Source organism: Choristoneura fumiferana, chromosome 12 (genome assembly GCF_025370935.1).
Source record: "Choristoneura fumiferana chromosome 12, NRCan_CFum_1, whole genome shotgun sequence".
NCBI lineage: Eukaryota > Metazoa > Arthropoda > Insecta > Lepidoptera > Tortricidae > Choristoneura > Choristoneura fumiferana.
Window position 1 is genome coordinate 4,358,653 of NC_133483.1, and position 22,290 is coordinate 4,380,942.

The 22,290-nt window shown below is 38.5% G+C and overlaps 1 protein-coding gene across 7 annotated transcripts in view; it reads left to right on the top strand.

The window, feature by feature from the left end:
• heph (polypyrimidine tract-binding protein 1 heph) overlaps positions 1-22,290 on the top strand; it is a 458,299-nt gene that overhangs the window by 267,842 nt on the left and 168,167 nt on the right. For 3 of the 7 annotated variants that reach the window (XM_074094989.1, XM_074094995.1, XM_074094997.1), the window contains exon 1: positions 1,995-2,539. The exons of 3 other annotated variants lie outside the window; for them this stretch is intronic. In XM_074094989.1, coding sequence (XP_073951090.1) covers positions 2,537-2,539 — 3 coding nt within the window. In that variant the 5' untranslated portion in view covers positions 1,995-2,536. Of the gene's footprint in view, positions 1-1,994; positions 2,540-14,237; positions 14,290-22,290 lie in introns of those variants that run through there. One more of the 7 variants, XM_074094998.1, reaches the window with a different exon arrangement.

Genomic DNA, 22,290 nt, shown 5'->3' on the forward strand with positions numbered 1-22,290 from the left:
ACTTGAAAGGTTCGGCAGCAAAACGACAGCTAGCAAAAATATTTTTTTGAACAAAATTTACCCGTAATATCGTAATAACATTTAAATTTACCTATTTCACTCTCCTCGCGTAAAGGCGCGCGCACACTCGCGACTATGTCTCTAACACGTGTCAGTTTACCACATTCCCTAATTACCTTGCCGTGTTACTACTGACGGGAATTAATTAGTACTATCGAAAACAGACACGGTTAAACTGTTATAGTAATACGCCTCGGGCCATGCGCGGAAAACCAAAGCATTGATTTAGATGTTTAAACAGACAAATTATTAATTTTGAAATCGGAAATATTTGGCTTTGTTGCAGATTTGTTTTACTTTATATGTAGGTAGTTGGCAAAACGCGAGTGGGATTTGAAAATTGATATGTAGCTATGTATCTGGTACGAAAGGGTAGAGCGTTTTACAATTGTAATTCAAATAAATGTAGCTTTTTTTTTAAGTAGCCTGTATCCCACTGCTGGGCAAAAGCCTCCCCTCTTGACCTCCACAACTCTCGTTCTGACGCAATGTCAGGCCAGTCCTTTGCGTACGAGTCCAGATCGTCCCGCCATCTCCTTCTCGGTCTGCCTCGATGTCGCTGGCCGTTCTCCGGCACCCACCAAGCTTAAATTAATGTAGCTTAAGGCAAATAAATTTCCGTTTAAAAGAATGAGATATTTTTAAATACCCGAGCAATAAAAAGCATCCTGATTTTTTTTTGATAATTATTTAAGTTCCTACCCGCAGTGATATAACGTTTTTTAAACAACGAATATATGGCACCTACCAGCCTTAGAAATAGAGTCGTACGAGGGCCAATCAACTATTTTACCGACACTTTGGGCGTCTCCTGCCTGCGTTACCAAAAATCGTACTTCCAAATAGATATTTCACTATTTAATAGGTTGAACTTACGTAGGACGGCATGTATTCATGTACACCATCTATTAAATTACAGTAAAAATATGTTTACTTACAAAAATCTGCAATTGTTTGAAAAATGTCGCGGACAGATTACTGTCGGTAAAAAAGTTGATTGGCCCACGAGTACCTATCAGATATCTATGCACGCTTAGTTGTGTCAGATACTGGTGATGGTGACTGTACTACTTGGCAAAAAACGAATGTGATTTGAAAAATTGTATGTATTGGTGGGATATAAGGTAAAGCATTTTTTGAGTTCTGTTTAAAACACAAATTGTTCAGGTTTAAAATAATGTGTTATTAATTTTCGACTCCGCTTTTACAACTCATCATCATCATCCTATATACGTCCCGCAACAGAGCACAGGCCTTCTCTCAGAATGAGAGGGCTTTCAGTGAAAATACAAATAGTTCGTCTATGCCAGAGGTAATTGCGTAATCTTTAAGCCAGGGGCACTCAGACTGTGTAAATGAAATCATCCTGGAAGTAAATAGTGCGCATTGCTAAAAGGTGCCTAATCCCGTTTAAGTGAGTACAATGAGCTTACACCGGTACGTGCTCCTTCCAAAGGCAACGACGCGGCCTGCCGGACAAATAAGATCAATGAGATTTCTCAGGATATCCGAGACTACCGACAAATAATCCGATGCGCCCTCTCATTTAAACGTCAAGTATGCGAACCAAGTCGTTCAGTTAACAAGATGAATTTATTTTTCGATTTACGACGAACCGTTTTATTACGTACAATTTATTAAGCATTAAGTAAGTACCTATCTTAAAAAGGTAGCGAACGCGGATCCGATAATTTGGAAGATTTTAATTAAAACTCTCATTACTCGTCTGTGCAGGGATGATATGATATGAAAAGTTGTAATAATGACCGGTGGTTGTGTAGAGCGAATGTTTGAAAGAGAGTATCAGGTCGGCGAGGAGGCCGCGGGTGTCGGGTCGGAGGCTGAGCGAGCGCGGCGCAGGCGCCCAGGTGCGTCAGGTGGGCCCGCCCCCAGCGCCTCCCCGCGCCTCGCGCACCTGCCTCGCCGCTCAGTCCACCGCCACACGCCGGCCTGGCGACTTGTGCTCCGCGCACACCGCCACTTTCTCCACACTCTCGCGAGCCCTGTGCGTCGTTTCTCGCTTCTCCCGACCGCTCAGTTTCCCGCTCCCTCGCAGCGTCCCAGTCGTTCCCGCTGACTTTCAACACTTCCGACCCTCCCGTCGCGCTTCGAGAACTTCTGACAAGTTCCCGCGTTTGTTTGAATTTTCCGCGGCCGCAACGGTCGAGTAAGGCGCCGTAGTCGGTTCCGGGAGGTCGGCGGCTCGCGTTGCCGTCGGACGCTCGCAGTCGGCCGTGGATGCGGTCGTAAGAGACGTGTGCGAGGCCTCGAGGAGGCCGCCGGCACGCTGTTCCCGCCGCAGCTCGGGTGCGTGTCCTACGTGCCGCCGTGCGCCTGCTGCCCGCCGCTGTTCTTGCAGCCGGCTCCACACCCGCACCACCTCCAGCTACCGTTGCCCTTTCCGTTGCCCTTAGCCCTCCCGCTCCAAGCCCTAGACCCTCAAGTCGCTAAACACCAACGACTGCGGCTCTCTAACATGGTAAGTGCGAACTTTGCTCGTTTTCCCGCCTATCTGCCGGCGCCGCCGTGAGCACTCAACCGATAAGTTTTCACGAATAGAGAGCACAATGCCGGTAAAGTTGCTAACAAACGGATCTGATAACAACTCTCACGGGCCGCGTACTCGTATATAGACGATACAATCACGGCCCGAAGCAGCAGATGCCGCGCAACTGTCGCTCTACATCACACCTCGCACATGACTCAAGTAAACAAGCACTGTTCAGTGTATAACGTGGCCTAATAAAGAGTTAGAGGCAGTAAAGTGCTTACGCCGGATAAAGTTTGCCCATAACTAAGACAAAGTTAAGTAAGCCTCATACGCGTAAGTTAAGCGAATTGACGTTTTTGCAATACCCTCTTAATATATTCACTACCACTCCTCGTATTTTCATCCCAAAAGACTATCAAACTAATAATATTTTGGGCAATGTAATATTCATTTTATTTAATGGATTCAAGAAACTTCAAAGCGTTTTTAAACGGTTAAAACATGGCCCCACTTTTTACTTAAAATATTAACACTTCAATCAAAATAATCCCAAATTCAAAGTTATCAAATAATAATTATACTAATCAAAGCTTCCGACAATTTAAAATTATTTATCTTGCCCCAGTTGCACCTCCGACCTCCGCTTAAACTTTAAATGCGATTCGTCTTAAGCCCCAAAGACGATGAAAATGGAGAAAATCAAAACTGAGCGTCCTATTAAATAACTAAACCAACTTTCTTAATGGGTAAATTCAAGTGACTCACACATCAGTACTGTCCATTCCAAGCACTGAAAGTAAACGTTGATGACAGAAGTTTGACTTGAATTAAAGTCGCATCAAACTTTTCTCATTAAGAACACTCTTGACTAGAGGTGTGTTTATGTATTTCAATATACTTGTAGTTTATTTACGCACAAACTCTCTTTCCGTCTTACCGTGATACCTATTCCTGAGGATTGCGTTTCAATCCCGGCTTTGAATCACATACTTATCTTATTAGATCCCTTTCATTTCGTCTCTTAGTATAATTTCCGCGCGCAAAGATCGAGAAGTGATGTTATAATATGCCCTTTGATTGAACACAACCCCTTAAGGTTGATAATTTGATATATAAGCGCTTATGAAACGTGCATATTATTTGATTAATGTCAATAATGGTTATTCGAGTAGAATATGATACCATTTGAAATAGCATCACGTGCGAGTCGCGACTGCATAACGGGACATAAAAAATGTTTTTGAAGAGCCGGTGCCATTACCATGCTAAATTTCTGTACCTGTAGACCTCTCTAAGTAAACTCTAGCTAATGGTCTTTGTTACACATTCGAGTAGCTTTGTGTTTACTCACTCAAAAGAGCTATTATGTAACGTATCATTTATACGTAGTAACTACCTAAGTAGTTTAATTTTTTTTTAGGTAAAATGTAGGCGCAGCTCGGAAAAGTGTTAGGTACTCGTTACTGCTACCCCAAATAAGAATCGTTTTTTTTTCAGTCACTTAAAATATATTTGTGGATCGAAAAGTATTTTCAACTGCCCGCCAAACCCTATTCAGAATAGGTATCCAAAGGCAAAGCAGAGACGATGCGGTCTCGGTGACTTACTTAAACTAATTTCCAATCCACTAAAAATTGAGACTGATCATATTCCTATCCCCTTGGACCAGATGATGAAGATGCTGAAAGCAAAGAATCTACCCAACCAAAGATAGAATATTCACTGCCATCTTACTAGGAAATCCCGCTTCCCCCAAAGTGGAAAATTCTGAGAGAAGAAAAATATCACTAAAGCTTAAAGTACTCAAAGTTGTTTATCTGTCAACCCGTTTTTTTGCATTTAGAAAAGACAAACAGACCATATTTTATCTAAATAAGCGCGTGTTGAAATGATAACTTTTATGAGTCTTCGGTTAACCTGCTATAGTGAAACAACTTAGCCGTTTCCTACCGCACTGAGCGCAGAAACACTGTTAAATAAAAATGCGGTACCATTTCCATTTTCACGTTTTACCGAATAGTCTTTATAATTAGGTATCATAACGATCGCGTGGTGCTCGTATCGTTTTCCCCACATTTTGCTGGAAAGTCGAAATGGATCGACCGAGCGAAACGGTATTCAGCTTAAGTATGCAGTTAATTGCATCGAGCTAATAAGTGTATTCCAATTCAAATTTAGACATGCAGAGGATTCTGTCACGTAAGGTAGTAATTGTATCACGTTCAATTTGTTCTATGTATGAGTGGTTCAGTATATAACTTGCTTCAAATGTACTGTTCTCAAGCGAAATATTTATCGCATCATTCCCAAGAGAAAATATGCCTAATCGGCGTACAAAACCACTTTAAAATTGATAACTTTCGCAATTCAATTATTTTAAACAGTACACAATGAAGTTAACTTAGCAAATTTATTATTAGTTTTGATGAAACAATTTCACAACTTTATCAAAGCAATTATTTTAAATTGACTAAAGGGGCTTTTACACGATCAAAGTCTTCTTAGAAATGTGTGATCGGCATGTATCATCTTAAATTTTAAGGCAAAACGGTTATTATTGCTCGTCATTGTTCAGGCAATGTCAGCCATTTTATATAACTTGCCATGATACTGCTGGTATGGCAGAGATTAGATGATCTTTGTGGCAATCGCAGGTGGAAATCCGCGGCAACCTAAGCTACTTTCTCTCTCTCTCCCGTACAAATGTTTTTGAGATTACGTGTGTCTTTGTCGTACATTACGGGGTCAAGCGGTGGGTGGTGGGTGGAATGATGAACCCCAAAACCAAACTGTCGCTTTTGTAAACTGAAAATTTTGAGCAATTGATGACTAGCAATTATGTTATTAAATTAGCAAAAGGTGGAAGTGGGCAGGTCATTACACGCCGTGGACAAGACTACGAGTAAAGTAGAAAGGTGCTTGAGTAATACACAAAAATATAAGCAAGCAATAGATGACTCTATCAAGTGGTCTCAACGAATTAGATGCAAAGGGCATAAGAGCGGAAGGAATGACGTTGGAAGATACTGTAATTCAGCATTAAGTGAATTATAAGTAGACGTAAAAGGAGAAAAGCAAAACACCTACAATTTAATAGTACACTGCACGCCGATCAGTCGATATTAGATGGATCATGTAGTGCCAGTGTTGCTAGGTACACACTGCCGGAAAATGTCTATCGTGTAAAAACCCCTTAAGTACGCTAAGTAAATTACTACCGCGTCGAAGCGGGCAACGTCGGGCATCGGCGTTGTTTTTTCAACCCGTGCGTGCCCTCGCGTTGGATCATCTAATTAACACATTTTGCGTTGAAAATGGTTTCCCTATTTGAACCCTTTAAAAATTTCCCTTTACTTTCCTCAACATTATGATGCTATATTTTAATTGTAACAAAAGTTCACTGTGCAAGAATCATGTTAAAGTTAAATATATGATTTTCTAAAATCTTTTTTCTTTCGCTTTCTACCGAAATTTTAATATCTTTTGTAAATCAAGAGTATCTATTGGATGTAAAATCTAACAAACAAATATAGAAACAAGCTTACGGCCGAGGGTCTCGGTTGCAAAACATCTTATAATTATACTTTACCCTGTGGGAGTTTTACAGTCAGTCTTTATTCCTTGTTTACATAATTTACAAAGGTGATTAAAATTTCAACTTTGTAGTTCGAAGGGCTTGAGCTAAGCGTTGATTAGTGTTTAGACAGGACTTTGCTATTATATTATTTTAATGAACATTTTAAATACCTATCTCAGTAACATACATTTACACTTAACATTTAACGTAATAAATTGAGTTTAGAGCCCTGGGGTAATTTTCTACAAAATTCGGACTTGAACATCTGAAAATTTGAAATTTGTTTGCATTATTTCTATTTTATTAAAACGGACAATGTGTACAGTCGTAAACTTAATAACAAAATTATTCAAGCTTGGTATGTTAGGTACTTTTTTTAATACACCTACGTTATTTTATTCTTTCTTTCATTCAATGATGCGGTCCAGATTTATAATATTAAATCATTGACAAACAAAAGAATAATGTACCAAATAAAATCATAACTGTAAGAAAAAAATAAATTTCATCAGATATCTGACAATGATCTGTATGATTTCCGCGACCTTTTTTTTTCGGGCTACACACTACACGCGAGCTTTGAAGTTATAAACCGCTACAAAAAATGTTTGTTAAATAATTTCAAATTACAAACAACTGGTCATTGCGTGTCTAAAAACAACTCTGAGTAATCTAAGGGGCCCCAGCAGCGTCACCGAGATGAGTGCCGAGAAAAATTATACAAATGTGCGGAAGAAGTTATGAGCTAGTAGCGTCCGAAGCATGGTGTTTCTGAACGCCATATCGAGTGACAAATTAAAGTAGTATTTTTAGCTGGACATTACTGTACATTTAAATACTACATTGATTTGTCCTTTCATTTTGACGTCATTGACGCTTGTCGGAAGTCCCAGCTTTAGAGGTAAATGTATGTATGGAACATCTTTCAAGCAATGCCGTCGTCGCGTCAGTTTCATACATCAACTGCAGCACTGTCGTTGCGTCATGGTGGCAGTTTTGTTTTAAGAGAAAAAGCTTCAGAGCAACTCAAGTTTACTTTGATTATTATTACGATCCGTTGGATACATTTTTCTAAAATACACGAAACTGAAATCTGAAAATTTGACGATTTTAATTGACTAAAATTTTCGCATTCATTAAATTTAATTTTTCCATATTTATTTTCAATATTTTAAGCAAACAGTGATCACTTATAAATTACTTTTGTAAGAGAACTTATTTACTTTAAATAAAATGACACACAAAATATGAATAATACTATCCACCTTCGAGTAAAACAAAAGAAGGTTAAAAATATTTTCTTATATACCAATAGGTAACGTTCTATCTATGTAAATAGCTACTCGCTCCCGCCTACAGTTTATGCCAAAGCTAATAGATATAGGGTCATTGAGCTAGCGTACCAACCGGAACGGCCATACACTCGCGTAGTTCGACCAGAAATAGTCGAGTTACTCAAGTATATGTACGTAGTAGAGTTCAAGTGTAAACCGTCTGGAATAAGCTAGAGTATTTTTATGCATAAATACTGTAAAGCTATCAGCTATAAACGCTATAAGCTCACGCTGTATTGGTTTTCCAACTTTGCCTATCTACAGCAAGTTTATCATAATAATTATAATGGCTCTGTCTGCTATAGACATACATTTTCAACCTGCAATAGCTCCGCCATATTGATTTTTTTTAGGAAACTGAAAGGAGAAAATGTCCATATCTGTAATTAATTATATCAAACCTGCTCACAAAATTTCACGACAGTCGACAGCGACACCTATGCGACCAGTAGAGAACATCCAAGCTGAAACTGGGACGCTTCGCTCGCGCTTCACTCTCTCAATTAAATTTCATAAGATTTCATAAACCCACTAGGACTCTCGGTTTTCTAACCTATAGTTTCTCTAAAATTGGCTACTTTACTGAAAAATAAGCAGCGGTGTAGACAAATATTCGCCTAAAAATCGCTTTGCTCGCTTTCCGGGCAAAATGCTGCAACGTCCCATTTTACAGCATGTCATTTATAACACTAACGCATTTATAAACCGGCACCGCACCGTCCACCATATTGAAATATGGTATTAGAAGATGGAGTAACGAAATTTTTCTCACTAATTACTCCGTGTCATGGCGATTGTGCAGGAAATGGCGCGGCACCAGAACAAAGGGGTCGACGTTCATTAATAGGATCTTTCTAACTGCACTGTCCCTGAATAAAACGGGTCCTCGGGAAATATTAATATTGGCCAGCATTCACGCTGCCTTAATAGTTGTAATTTGTTTGCTTGTTTTTGCAAGTGAAAAGTTGGAACGCGGTGTGCGAATTGTTTCGCAGAGGCGTTTTGTTCTTTATTTGGGAGATGAGATGGGAATATCATATTATTGTAATTAATACTTAGGTATTTAACACAATCTTACCCTGTAGAGCCCGTTTTAGGAATGACGGACCATCTCTAAGGGCCCTCGCCCACGGCGACTTTTTGTAGCGATGCTGTCGTGCGTTTTGTAAATGCTCGACAGCATCGCTACTAACGCGCGTTAGTCGCATTGGCAACGCGCGACTGTATCGATGCAAACGCGCGACGGTTTGGGTCGTCATCGTGGAGAGAACGGAGGGAAGGGTGTGAAGGGAGGGAGGGTGAAACGCGACAGTAGCGCGTTTGCATCGCTACAAAAAATCGCCGTGGGCGAGCGGCCTAAGTACCTAGTCGCAAAATGCGACTAAATTATCAAGATGATGAAAGAGTGGACAGCATCGCTTACTATTTGGCCAACTTGGAACTCTAAGACTGCGGAGAAAGCAAGGGAAGATTTTCACAGTATTCTCCCATGGAAGTACATAGTCATGAAGTTTCGTTAAGTACCAATGTTGAACTGACGACCACGATCACTTTATTTATTAAGAGTGTAGTGACCTAAAAGAAGATTTAACACGATACAATAACTATTTTTAATAAATCACTATTAATAATAATAATATTAGACATTATTTGCTTCGGGATTTAGGTCGTGATTAACTTTAATGGGTTTCCTTTATTGTGTGTGACGTAATATCCACTATCGGCTTGATTAGGGATACTAAAAAAAATGCGGGAAGATACAATGGAAGAAAAGGCAATTCAGGCAATAGGCGGTATTTATTGCTCAAAAGCCATTTTACGGAACCATTAAAGACAAACTTGCGCACTTATAACCCACCCAAGATCAAGATACTTGAATATAAGTAAAAGAAGGTGGTAAAAAAGATTTATTTAAAATATTTTGAACATGAAACTAACGTGAGACTCACTCATATTAAATACCCAAAACTGCGTCGCGTTGCTCCGAAGACGAAGGGCTACGGATTAGCCCGAAACATGTCGAGCTAAACTCGATTTAAGACGTGAGTTATCCGGGTCATTATATTTATTTAAAATAGTTTAAGACATAAATAAAACAAAACGAAGGGTAAATCAACGTGTACCTTTTGTTTTTATCAAAAAGATTTAGTATTTAATAACGTTATAGAGACTTAATAAATCTAAAGCTTTTTCCACAAAAGAAACACTTTTTATTTTTCAGACACCGTTGAACTCTTCAACAAGGAACGCTAGCGTTAACCATTTTATTGTACAAGCTTATACTGAAAATAAGACTAGATAAGAGCAGGAAGAAAATCTCTTTGTGATGCAGGTACCGAATGAAAAAAAAATCAGGTCAACGCAACCTGAGAGGCTTGATATTATAAGCTTATTAGGTAACTCAGTCGCATTTTTCCGTTCTATTGTCATCGAACTTCTAAAAAATCTTTTGTAGCATTTCTGAGTCTTCGGTTTCGTAAGACGCTTACGAAATATTTTATATCAGAAAATTATTAAATCCGTTTACTTTATTTGCGGCGTTTTTTCTTTATTCGACTGGATGGCAAACGAGCAAATGGGTCTCCTGATGGTAAGAGATCACCACCGCCCATAAACATCTGCAATACCCCTGGTGTTGCAGATGTTTATGGGCGGTGCCAACCTAGAAGCCTATGATGGGATACCTCAAGTGCCAATAATTTCACCGGCTGTCTTACTCTCCACGCCGAAACACAACAGTACAAGCACTGCTGCTTCACGGCAGGATTAGCGAGCAAGATGGTGGTAGTAATCCGGGCGGACCTTGCACAAGGTCCTACCACCTGCGTCCGTAAATATTGGTGCTGTATGCTAAACAGTAAAAAGTTATGTCTTTTTCATATTCGTTCTTACCTCCTTGAGTATTTACTACCCTTACCTTAGCTATGTCCTTAAAACTTTTTCCTCACTGTCGATGGAATTTACTATATATTATCCCTTCCTAATTCCCAAGTACTAGGTTTTGATAATTCTTATGATACCTTAGTATAATTGGTTTTATGGAGTTTTTTCGTATTTTTTATTTCAACTCCAAATTTGTTACTTTTACGGTCATCCCGTAAAGCCATATCGAAAATTATTATTATTATTATTTTCGTTATCGTTTTACGGGATGACCGTAAAAGTAACAAATTTGGAGTTGAAATAAAAAAAAAAAAAAAAAGACTCCAAAAACCAATCATAATTTGATTGCTTCTCTTGTCTGGGTGAGCGGTTAGTTCCGAAAGAGTGTTACGTCTCTCGATGAGAGAAATATAGATGTCGCTAGTGCTGCTGCTTAAGTAGCGTAGTAGCAAAAAGCAACCTGAGATATGTGTGCATAGGAGAAATTTGTGTCTAGACTCCTGTCCAGCAGCGGTGTAGGGGTTATATCACGCAGCACGGAATGCTGAGGACCTGGGTTCGATTCCCAGCTCTGGTCTCTTTTTCAGGTTTTTCTGTGCATCCATGTCCCAGTTTGTATTTTCGATATCTTAGTAGTAACTTTTCGTCTAATAACTAACGTACCTATTCCGTTTATATTGTGATCGAATATGAAAAAATTGAAAATACATTAAAACTTCAAACTACCTTCCCTAACTTGTTAATACTACTGCGATGTTTTCAAAAATGCATATTATTACAAGTGCAAAATGAAAAGGAAGTAAACAATAGAAGAGTTTTGAAGAATAGAGAACAAGAGAAGATTTTTGAGCCAGACTTATCAATTACTAATTTATTTAATACTCGTATTGTGAATATTGTACTAAAGATTGTTAGATTATATATGCTTGTTAAATTTACTAATCAAAGAATTACATTACATTGTAAAAAATACATGATAATTTGGTAAGAATCTATTTTGCTGAAGTTTAGTTTATCGATAAGTTTGTATATTACAGGTCGATAATAATAAGAAGTCACTATGATAGCTGAAAAGTGCTAACGACAGTTCCGATCTCTGTGAGTTATTGTTATAAGATAAAAAGTTTCTTCACGCTTATTCTACTCGTAGGAGTTGTAATAGCAACTTTGCATTTCTGCTCCGAACTCCCGGGGTAAATAATAATAAAATATCGGATCACTAGACAGAAAAAAACTCGAAAATATTAAAATAGTAGCCACTACTTAATGGCGATATTGCTTTGCTAGTGCAATAACGATTCTGGTATCGAAACTATACGCAATTGAATCGCAACGAGCACGGCCGTCGCCTGTAATTTATTTTGTTTCAGTTGCTTCCGCTGGAAGCTGGTACGCATTTCATTCTTAGTTTCTAAGTGTGTATTGTGCCAAGATACTGTAACGCTAACTAATGTCAAACCAACTGTCAAATCTTTGGTTAAGTAATTTTCTATCTTTACTCCGAAATTTATTATGTACTTACGTAAATTTACTAAGTTCAGTTAGGTATTTTAAGTAATTTTTTTAGCTTGTAGACATTTACTTTACCTACCTCCTCGATTTGACAACTTATTTCTTTATATTGCTATGAACCAGTAAATGTATTTATCTATAAAAGTATGTTAATCCGTTGTCTAGTATCCATAGTACAAGCTCTCTGGGACTCTCTGGGACTAGGTCCATTGAATTCAAGTGTCTCATGATATTTTTTATTTTTTTATTTTTATTGATGATGCGCATGGATTATTTAAAATGTTTACCTACTTGAAAACTATGGAGCCTTCATTTTCAATTGTGTGGTGTAGTATTCATTTCTTCGAATATTTGTCCATGAAAAATGATGCAACGATAAAAATATTCAAAGTTTCAAACACTTTGTAGGTGTCACCCGAAGCACAATGAATCGATGTTGAGCTTTACAATATTTCTGCTTCCATTCTTTAGTTGAAAGCTGCGATAGTTTTGGCGTTAACCTGCTACAACTGTAACTCAACACAACAACAATTCAGAAATAGCTGCGAAAATAACCACAAACTCGCTTTAATACACTCAATGTTTTTTTTTATTTAAAAGTGATTGCATTATTGAATTCCCAGAACAAACATAATAGTAAAATAACAAAAAGCAAACATAGCAATCTGTTTTGAATGATTTCACTGTAAAAATTGTTAAATGATTCATAAAGCTAGTTTTTCTCTGTGAAAACTAGTAACAAAACGACTGCTAAACGAACGAACTGATATAAAATAGCAACATTCCGGCAGTTCGGATGTGAATATGTTTCAGTTTCAACTTCGTGCGTGACTGCGCTGTACAAAGCAATATCTCTTCACGAATAACATCAGTTCATCCATGTAACGTAAATTAAAAATGGTATTGACGAACTGACATGAACTGAATAAAACAGTCTATGAAGGGTTCTTCTTTTAATGCGACGCACACGGAACTCTAATAGTTTATGCAGCAAGAAACTGCAATTGAAAAATCTTTTACATAGCTCGATAGTGAAACGGGGCATGTCCTAATGTAAGCAAATTGCCGTCACAGCCTTTCAGCGTCCGGCCACGGCTATCATTTCCAAGATAAGCGCTTAAAAGCCTCGTGGAAAACGCTTTCAGCAGACGGACTATTACCTTGGGTGTTTCCATATTTTTTGCTTCGTCCCGAAGCTACCGAGCATAAGTTATGGGAATACGGACGTGTTACATACGTAAGCGTGATAACTAGACTACCTTGATCCGATTTCTTGCTTTTGGTTTAAACCCTTTTACCCCAATTCACACACGTAAGGGCATTGGAAGAGTCCTTTCGAGTCACTGCGATCATCATTACCATTTATTGGGTAATAAATGAGTATTAAATTTCGTACGAAGCACAAATGCAACAATTTTAAACAAAATAACTATCTCAATCAATGCTACTAATGTAAAGCCGTGAAGACAAACACAATTCGAAGTCAGTTGCATCGCCATGCGCACTAGACGCAAGTTGGGCCGAGGCGAGAGCGGCAGGGAAGGTACTTGCAGCGTAATGCTGCACTTGCCCTGGTCAGGAAGCGTTGCGGAATGCAGTCAGGCGCGTTTTACCGCGGGGGGGGGCGGCGTTTGTACCGCGGGGGGAGGCACGAGGGCAATGCACGCGGCGCCGGCGCAGCTCTGCCTCCCATTCAATGCATCGAGATGCTTTGTTTACGATTTTCAAATGTTTGAAAGTCGTTAAGCTTGATTATATACTCGTCATAGGTCACCGTACCTATTTTTAATACGTAATGCCTAATGAAGTGACAAATGAACCGCTAGTAATTTTAGACCGCGTAAAAATCATGTCACTGGTAGCTACCGATATTCAATTTCTCAAATAAACAGACGCGCTTTTATTCAGAACATTAAAAGCAGTGCAAATGTTTTATAAAAAAAAAGTTATTTCATTCCATAGAAGTCCTCAGTGCACGGCTCAGAGTCCGTTTCGGATTTACTGAGACTGGCGACACATGATCGTAGATACGATACAGAGAGACGTACTCGTCACAACATCCACGACATTCAATGATACGGTCTCGTCAACGCTTTGAGCGGAGTGCCGCAATTTCTCTGTGCGAGGTGCGTTCGGAGCTCAGGGAATGCAATCGTTATATGCACACTACTCGAAAGGGTTACCTACTAGTTGGTGGGCGATTAACTGGTACGCTCGTGGCTCCCCAGTGCATGTATCGGTTTGTTTCCGAACGCGGGTTAGCGTTTGAGTGTGGAATATCAATTCGGTTTTGTAATTAATACGATTTGTTTTATAACGAACGAGCATTTCAGTGGGCTGATAAAAAATCGTTTCTTATTTTTATTTATGTTGTTTACAGGTACGTGCGAGTTGTTAGAGAAAAGTACACGTAAATATCGTTTGCTTATTGCGTAAGTAGTTAATTTCATTTAAATTTTTTTTTTTAGTTTATTTTCCACCTAGAACTTCCGAAACAGCTTTTTAATTATCGTAAATTGTTAAGTCTAGTTTGAATTCATTGGTATAATCCTTCGATTTATTATACGACAGCGATATTGATCGGAGCTTATAAACAAGAAATTAATGTGGTGATTTTCAATAAGGATTAGCTTTCGTAAACGTTTGAAGTGCCAACAATGCCAAGCACTTAGCTACCAAGTAGATATATTGTCCAGAAGTGTTACATTTGAATAGGGCAGTGTCTCGCTGGCAGTGATTATACGCGAGCTCTCTGAAACGGGTTGAACAAACAGAAAAGCTTTCAGAACGCAGTCCTTTAGTCTCCGGGTCGATATCTACCTGACAATTTGGGTTTTTAAAGCAGCGTTTCGAATTTGCAGTTTCATCATGTTACTTTTTGCGACCGGAACCACGTTCAAGCACAAATTTGCATAAAATAAAATTATTCGTTTTTGTAAAAAATATTTGGCAGAAAAGTGGCGTTTAATCTACAATATTTTCACGACTATTGTAGTTTTCAAGTCAATCGAAAATGATACCCAAATATAGGTATTTCTAACAAATTCATGTGTGTCCCAGATTCCTGAAGAAATACAGGCAAGTTCAAAGACACTCAACACCTATGTGTGACCTCCAGCTACAAATGATGATGCTAAATAATTATCTTGGATAATGCTGTAGAATTTAGCAAAGAACACGAGAACGCGAAGCTTCACTCCACAGCCCAATATATCTCCGTCAGATCGTGCAACGTGAATCACTTTGATACATTAACATTACGCTATTTACATTCAGAATATAATCCCCCTGGGTCCCGAACTAAAACTAACGACGTCTCGTAGTTTTATTCCTCTGGTAAAATATCGCTGGTGCCGCGGCGTCCCCAGGTGTGGGTTCAAACTGCGCAAGTTTCACTAATGTGTGGCTTAAATGATGACAGTGTTGTAGGACAGACTTAACCATACCGCACCTCCGCGCCTCACGGGGGACACCGAGCTTTTAGCTATTGATTTTTACTCCTGAATCACTTGCGAGGGCTATCTACATAATTTTCGCAGCCTTGCGACAGGCATTTGTTATTTTTTCCTCGCCACACGTGTCTCTTAAGTCTCTATAATAAGTAAAATAATAGTGTATTATATAAAGATTAGACAATTCGCTAAATTTTATTTAATCTTTATTACCTAAATTCTATATTAAATGCTACGCTCGTCGCTCTAACGCATGCATGAATTTACAAAATACTTTCCACACGTATCGTTAGAATTCATAAGATGCAAGCCCACACTTAAGTACTAGAATGTGCTTAACGTGGAGTCGATCTTAACGCTACTTCTTCACACTTTTGAAAGTTCAGGAACAGTGAAATTTTTTACATCGGCTTAGATTTACTTTACCTATCATGCCACCAAGAAACGTTCGGTACCATAACAGTCATTAGATTTAAAATAGACGTCTACTTCCTAGTAAATCGCTACTTCCCGTTTGAGCGGCGATCCTGCTTTCCAAATCCAACGCTCCCATATGTTCGGCGAGCAACCGCACGGCCAGCCGTAAATTACGCTGGTAGGTATTTGGCAACAGTGTTTAAATAGAGGGCGCCTAAATTTGTACCCTTAAGTAGGGGGTAATAGAGGAAGTTTGTGCGTCTTATGTAATCGAAACCGGAGTTGAGACTGAACAAACTAAGTTTTTATCTGTTAACTTAGTCGAGTAAGGATGGATTTATTGACAACAAACCGCTATTCCTCTGTGTTTTGGAAGCAGTTGCTGATTAAGGTGAGCAAACAGGATTGTCTAATTGCTGAAATAGCTCAGACAATAAATTAAATTGTAAATCTGACGATTTCATGTTTTCAGCTGTCTATTACTAGGTATTGTTTGATACGTATTATCAATACAGTACCCAGAATCGCTCCTTGTGGCACATAACTCAGTCACTTCTCTTTTTAGCTTGTCTGTCATCTTTTCTAAGAGTGTCGTTGTGTGTAGGTTTGGGTGTTAGTAGGTTTTGGTTTCTGTCTGTCTATTTTAAAAGGTAGGAGGTAATGTTGCATGTAGCAATGTCTCACAAGTGGCTTTGGAAGTTCATCTGGACTAGACGCATAAGTACAGCTGGCATTCCCAACACAGTCCCAAACGGATTCTGCCCCAAAAATCCAAGGTGAATTGCTATTTACTAGAAAGTGTGCTTCATCGTAGACATCTTCTCTAACCATCAGGCATGATTATGGTCAAACGCAAGCCTATATCATGACAAAAATACCATTCCCATATTTCCGATTTAAATTTGTTAGACTTTTGTCTTAGAACCATGTATTTGTTATGAAGAATAAAGTTGCCGTCTATCAATTAAATTTTAATCTTCCTCCCTATAGCTTAGCGGTTCTTTGTTTCGTCATGGTGATTAACATTCTGTCTATCCTCTTAGAAAACTTTATTTTTTAGCTTTTTATATTAATAGAGAACCGGCTAGTGCATTTAGCAATCCATATATCAGAGTGCAGTCGTAATGAAAGTGCGGTGGCATCGACCATTAATTGTCACAGGTGCCGATTACCGTTATGACACCACTATTCCTATCCGATCGTATTTTTCTGATACACTTTTTTAATATTCATTGCTGTTTTGTGTTTTAATGGTTTTTGTATCGCCATTGGTGTAGCATGCATTTGTGTAAGTCATAAAATGGGAATTGTGTTTAGTTATGCTTTTAAGGCTATAAGTCTTTAACGTTGGGTTGATGTTTTAAAATTCACCGTAAAATAATTACTACCACTCACTACTCGAGAGGTTAAAAATCATTACCTTAATATAATATTTAGACATTTTGACAATCGGACATATTCGGCTAAAGGTATTATGACTTTCGGTCATTAGAAAGATGAGACAATTTGATATGTAGGAATTATAGCACCACAATATAAATTTTAGTCAAATTAGAGAATAAAGCATAATGCAATTTTCACATGGTCTATATGTCAGAACATTATAAACCGTTGTGTTAAACATAACGCGACAAAATTAATATCAAATAGTTACCACGTGCATCTAACAACCTGGTTAGTGCTATCGTTAATCAGTAGCATGTTATCAAGCCAACTGAAGGCTTACAACGGACGAGATAAAACCACTGATAACGGTCACCCGAAACATGCTGAATTATTGATTTTACTTTTTGTCTCACCACTATTTAATAGTTTTTCCAATTGATATTACAGACCATTAGCAGATAGTGGGTTATAACCTATGATTACATTGTTTTTACTGTCTACGTCTATTATAAAGTCATAAGGTAGGGACTTACCTATAACAAAATTCAGAGACATTCCATCTTGACTAACGTTAGCAAAGCATTTGAAATATGTTAAGTATTGTTTTGTTGATGTTAACCATGGACAGCGTATTTACAATGAAGAAACTCTAATACACATCGACAATCTATTATGTCATGAAAAATTTCGTGCTCAGTCCATGTGCCAGCCTCAAAATTCATGGTTTATTTTTGGTGCTATCAAGATCAATAAAACAGTTGGTTTATAATACAATCTCAAAATAGAGAATAACATCGATGACCACCGAGAGCCCAGGCCCATTGCCGCTAATCGAGTCTTCTTTGCGGAAGGATTTCGCACGCTTGCAACTTACTTATCGGGCTCAGCCAATTGTTTGCTTAGGCAATAGACAGCGCGGCTGCGTCGACCGTTGTCCACGTTATACGATGGCCATTTTACCGTTATTAATTTAGCCGTTTTAAACGACTATTAAATTTCAATATAGAATGCGATTCTGTTTAGCGAGAGTCTATGTTTTTCTTTTTCATACATATTATCATTTTCACCAAATGGCCAATTATTGTTTAGATTAAATTTGTGCTCTTCGTGTGTGTGTGTGTGTGTGTGTTCGTCGATCTTTTTTTCCACAGGTATCTCCTTAATTAGACAGAGTGCACGAATTTGGCAAATAAGTGGCGGTCATTCTTCAGATTAATGCACATTGAATTTTTCACACACTTTTTTTCGTTATGCTTATATCACTTCTGTTGCCAAAATGCTTGTCACTGTAGTGTTTTTGTATTTTTTGCTCAAAATAAATGGTAATCGAGATAGTACTCTTTAATTTTAACGAGTGAGTACACACATGCAATCCTCGCATATTCATTGTATTTGCAACAATGACGAGCAAATTTCAGTTAGCACGAGTGCACATGACCTGCCTTAATGTATTCAACTAAACAAAGATGTGTAAAATAATTTATAAATCCATATAGAGCTATTTTTACGACCACATGGAGCGCAGAGCACCTGTCGGTATCGCCCGCCTTGTCAACGGTTACAATGTGTTAAACAATTTTATACTGCTGTGCGATTCCATTTTTGCCTGTTGCCTTATTGATTTGCACTTGCAAAGTATTTTGTAGTCACGGTTTTCACAAACGGCGATAATAGTTTCCGCTTATCTAAAGGTGAAAACGACCATTTTTTGGCTTATATAGTGTAGGTATCTTGTATAGTGAAGAGATACTACATACAATAGAGAGATTGTTAACAGTAAACAGGTACCAAAGCTACAGTTGTAAGAACAGAACTAATTTTGGCCATTATCTGTTCAACTGGCTGTCTGACTTTCTTATGGACGCCCAGTCTAAATCTGTGAACCTAAGAACCTAAAATTGGTCATAAACGTTCCCTTTATATGTAGTCTAAGAGTAAGGACAGATTTTGGACTCTGGACAGGGAATTCTGCAGCGGAGATGAAACTGCGGACGGAAGCTAATTAAGTACTTATACATTACACTTTAAAAACTCGTGCACCCATTTGACTCGCGCATGTTTCCAATTAATTTCACCCTGTAAACAATTAATTGGCCCAATCATTTGCACAACTCGTCTGCGGCACTTCGTCGCTACTAATTGCGTGAACGTATGAGCGGATCATGCCGTGCATACCTGAATATAACCCTGGGCTATTTACTTAGTCACGTTCGAGTAGACGTGTCTCTGGTGACGTCGTTCAATCTAATTCAACTGGAAGTGCTGTCATGAACATTGACTGAATTAAAAAACAAATCTTCTGTACAGTCAACCATTTGTATCCTGAGACACCATGGATCTTTATCCTGGAAAATAGTTTTACGTAGTAGTTTTGCATGTCTATGACCATGCTTATCCATTTCCGTAAAAGCCACAATTATAAATCATGATTTAATAGTGGACTGATCAAATTGGTGATCAATTTGGTTGACCGTGCATGACGAAAAAGTAACGTGATTGCCAAATCATCATCGTCATGTCAGCCGAAAGACGTACACTGCTGGAAATAGGCCTCCCCTAAAGCTCTCCACTCAGACCGGTCTTGAGCTTTCCGCATACAACGCGATCCTGCGATCTTAACCGGGTCGTCGCTCCATCTTGTTTGAGGCCTACCGACAGCTCGTCTCCCGGTCCGCGGACGCCATTCGAGAACCTTCTGACCCCATGCCATATGAATATGAATGCCAAATGAAATAGCATTATTATTTAAATGTAGCCTAAATTACGGCAGCTAGAGACTTGAAGTTTGACAGACATATTCCTTGAGGATCAATGAAGGTGCGCAAGAATATTTACAGAATTTGACTGGATAGGAAATTGCATCTATTAGAAAAATTTAGGGCCCAAGAAAAAATAAACTGTGCAAAGATCAGCTAAAAGACCTTTGTGGACCGATATATATCATTTAATAATATTGTTCTTGAAGGATTCTTCTCAACAGAGGTTTTCCCGAACCGGTGGTAGTTTTTTTTTACATTCATAAGTGATTGTTATAGCCTAAATTGAATAAAGATATTTTAACTTGATTTGATATTTTATAATCTATTTCTTTTCAATTAAAATAGGTAGGTACGTTGTTTACTTCTTGTCAAATTTTAAATATCCGCTCCAACCCTTATCATCGGCAACCAGGAAGTTAAATAATTTACCCCTTTATAATTCCAAAAAGTTGTATGGCCGCTGTCAATACCAAGTTAGGCTTTCTTTGCCAAATTAGTTGGTTACAAGCATCAAAGGAATAGGATTAAAGATCTGTGGTAATCCCGGACCAGCTTTCCGAGGAGCTTGACAGTTCGAGTTTGCGCCAATCCCCCTATTACAATGTACAGAGTGACTTCTGTCAATCAATTTATATCATCACTTTGCACCCATACCACAGATTTACATGCCGATTAATCGATACCCGTCCTAAGGGCAAGGTGCCAAAGTTCCGCTTTCAATGTGGCTTTCAGTTAGTTGTCGCCTTATTCGGGATAAAGGAAGTTTATCTGTTGTAGGAATTAGTGATCTTGCTGAAATTGCTGATTAAATCTATGTGGTTATCGTAATAGTGTTTAGAAACGATTAAAGTGTTCAAGTTTGCTTTGGCCTGATCAAGTTGGGTTCATCTAGTGCCACAGAATATGTAATAGTACCTATTGCTGAATGGCCGCTAGTTTGCCCCCCTGGCATCGGCTTCCGCCGTTCAGAAGACAAGTATTAAGTGTATTTTGAAGACTGCTAATTGAGCTTGTTGGGTATTAAATAACTGTGACTTTTTTTCCTTAGCAGTGATGCGTTAATTAAACTGAGGGTACAAGTCTGAAAAATGGTTGGTCGTCATTCTCCTGCGCACCCAGTTACGTTTTAGTGAATGGAGTGCACAAATCTGGAAAATGACCAAACACACAAACAGGTAAAGTTAACCTTAGTATAGATTCTTATCGAAAGTAGCGTCCTCCAATAATTCAAATGTTAGTAAAAGCTTACAGACTCCCGCGTTTATTCAAATGGATAAGTACGTTAATTGTCTTACTGTTTTATTTGCGTTGCAGCGAGAACGTCTCAGATCGACAAATATTTCCTTTAGTAACAATAATGGAAACGTTTGCAGGCGAGCATTTTACTTTGGCTTTGACAGTTGGTTCTCAATTGGTTCTACGGGAAAAGAAAAGGGAACAGACTATTGTTACGTAGTGTTGGTACATATTGTTGTTATAGTTTAGTTATGATAGTAAAAGAAGCACCTGATTACTTCATTTTTGATTGCTTTAACGGCTAAGCGACCGGCATCGCGGCATCGTGGCGAGAACTTTTGCTGTTCATTGCGCGGCCGAGTTACTCGCTGCACAGTGATTACCTGGCTGCAGACGTAATAAATACAAAAATGCGCGTATAATCGCGGTAGAGCTGTAAAATGAATGGAATGTTTAGCTTTTCTGCTATAAGGGACTATTTTGAGATTTCAACAAAGATTCCAAGAACAAAAAAACCGGCCAAGAGCGTGTCGGATACGCCCAAAATAGGGTTCCGTAGCCATTATGAAAAAAATAAGTAATATTTTTCTAAGGATTTGTTATTTTATACGGAATCTTCCAAGTTTAGGTATATTTTATACCTTAGGCTGCTATTTACTCATAAACTACTAATAATTCTCAAGCAAACTTAGCCGTTATAGTTTTCCTTGAAAGTTTGATATACTTACTACCATCCTGATTTTTTTCAAATTTTTCCACTCACCGGTTTAGATTTTAGAGGGGGGGAGGGACGCTCGATTTTTATGAAAATTTGCACTTTAAAGTTGAATATTTCGCAAACGAATCACTGAATCGCAAAATCGTCTTAGCAACCCCCTAATGGTAAAAGACCTATCCAACGATACCCCACACTATAGGGTTGGATGAGAAAAAAAAAACACCCCCACTTTACGTCTATGGGAGGTACCCTAAAAAAAATATTTTTGAATTTTTTATTATACCATTTTGTCGGCATAGTTTACTTATATATCCGTGCAAAATAACAGCTTTCTAGCATAGATAGTCCCTGAGCAAAGCCGCGGACAGACAGACAGACAGACATGGCGAAACTATAAGGCTTCCGTTTTTGCCATTTCGGCTCCGGAACCCTAAAAAGTCGTTTCTGGGAAGTTGCATTCGTTTT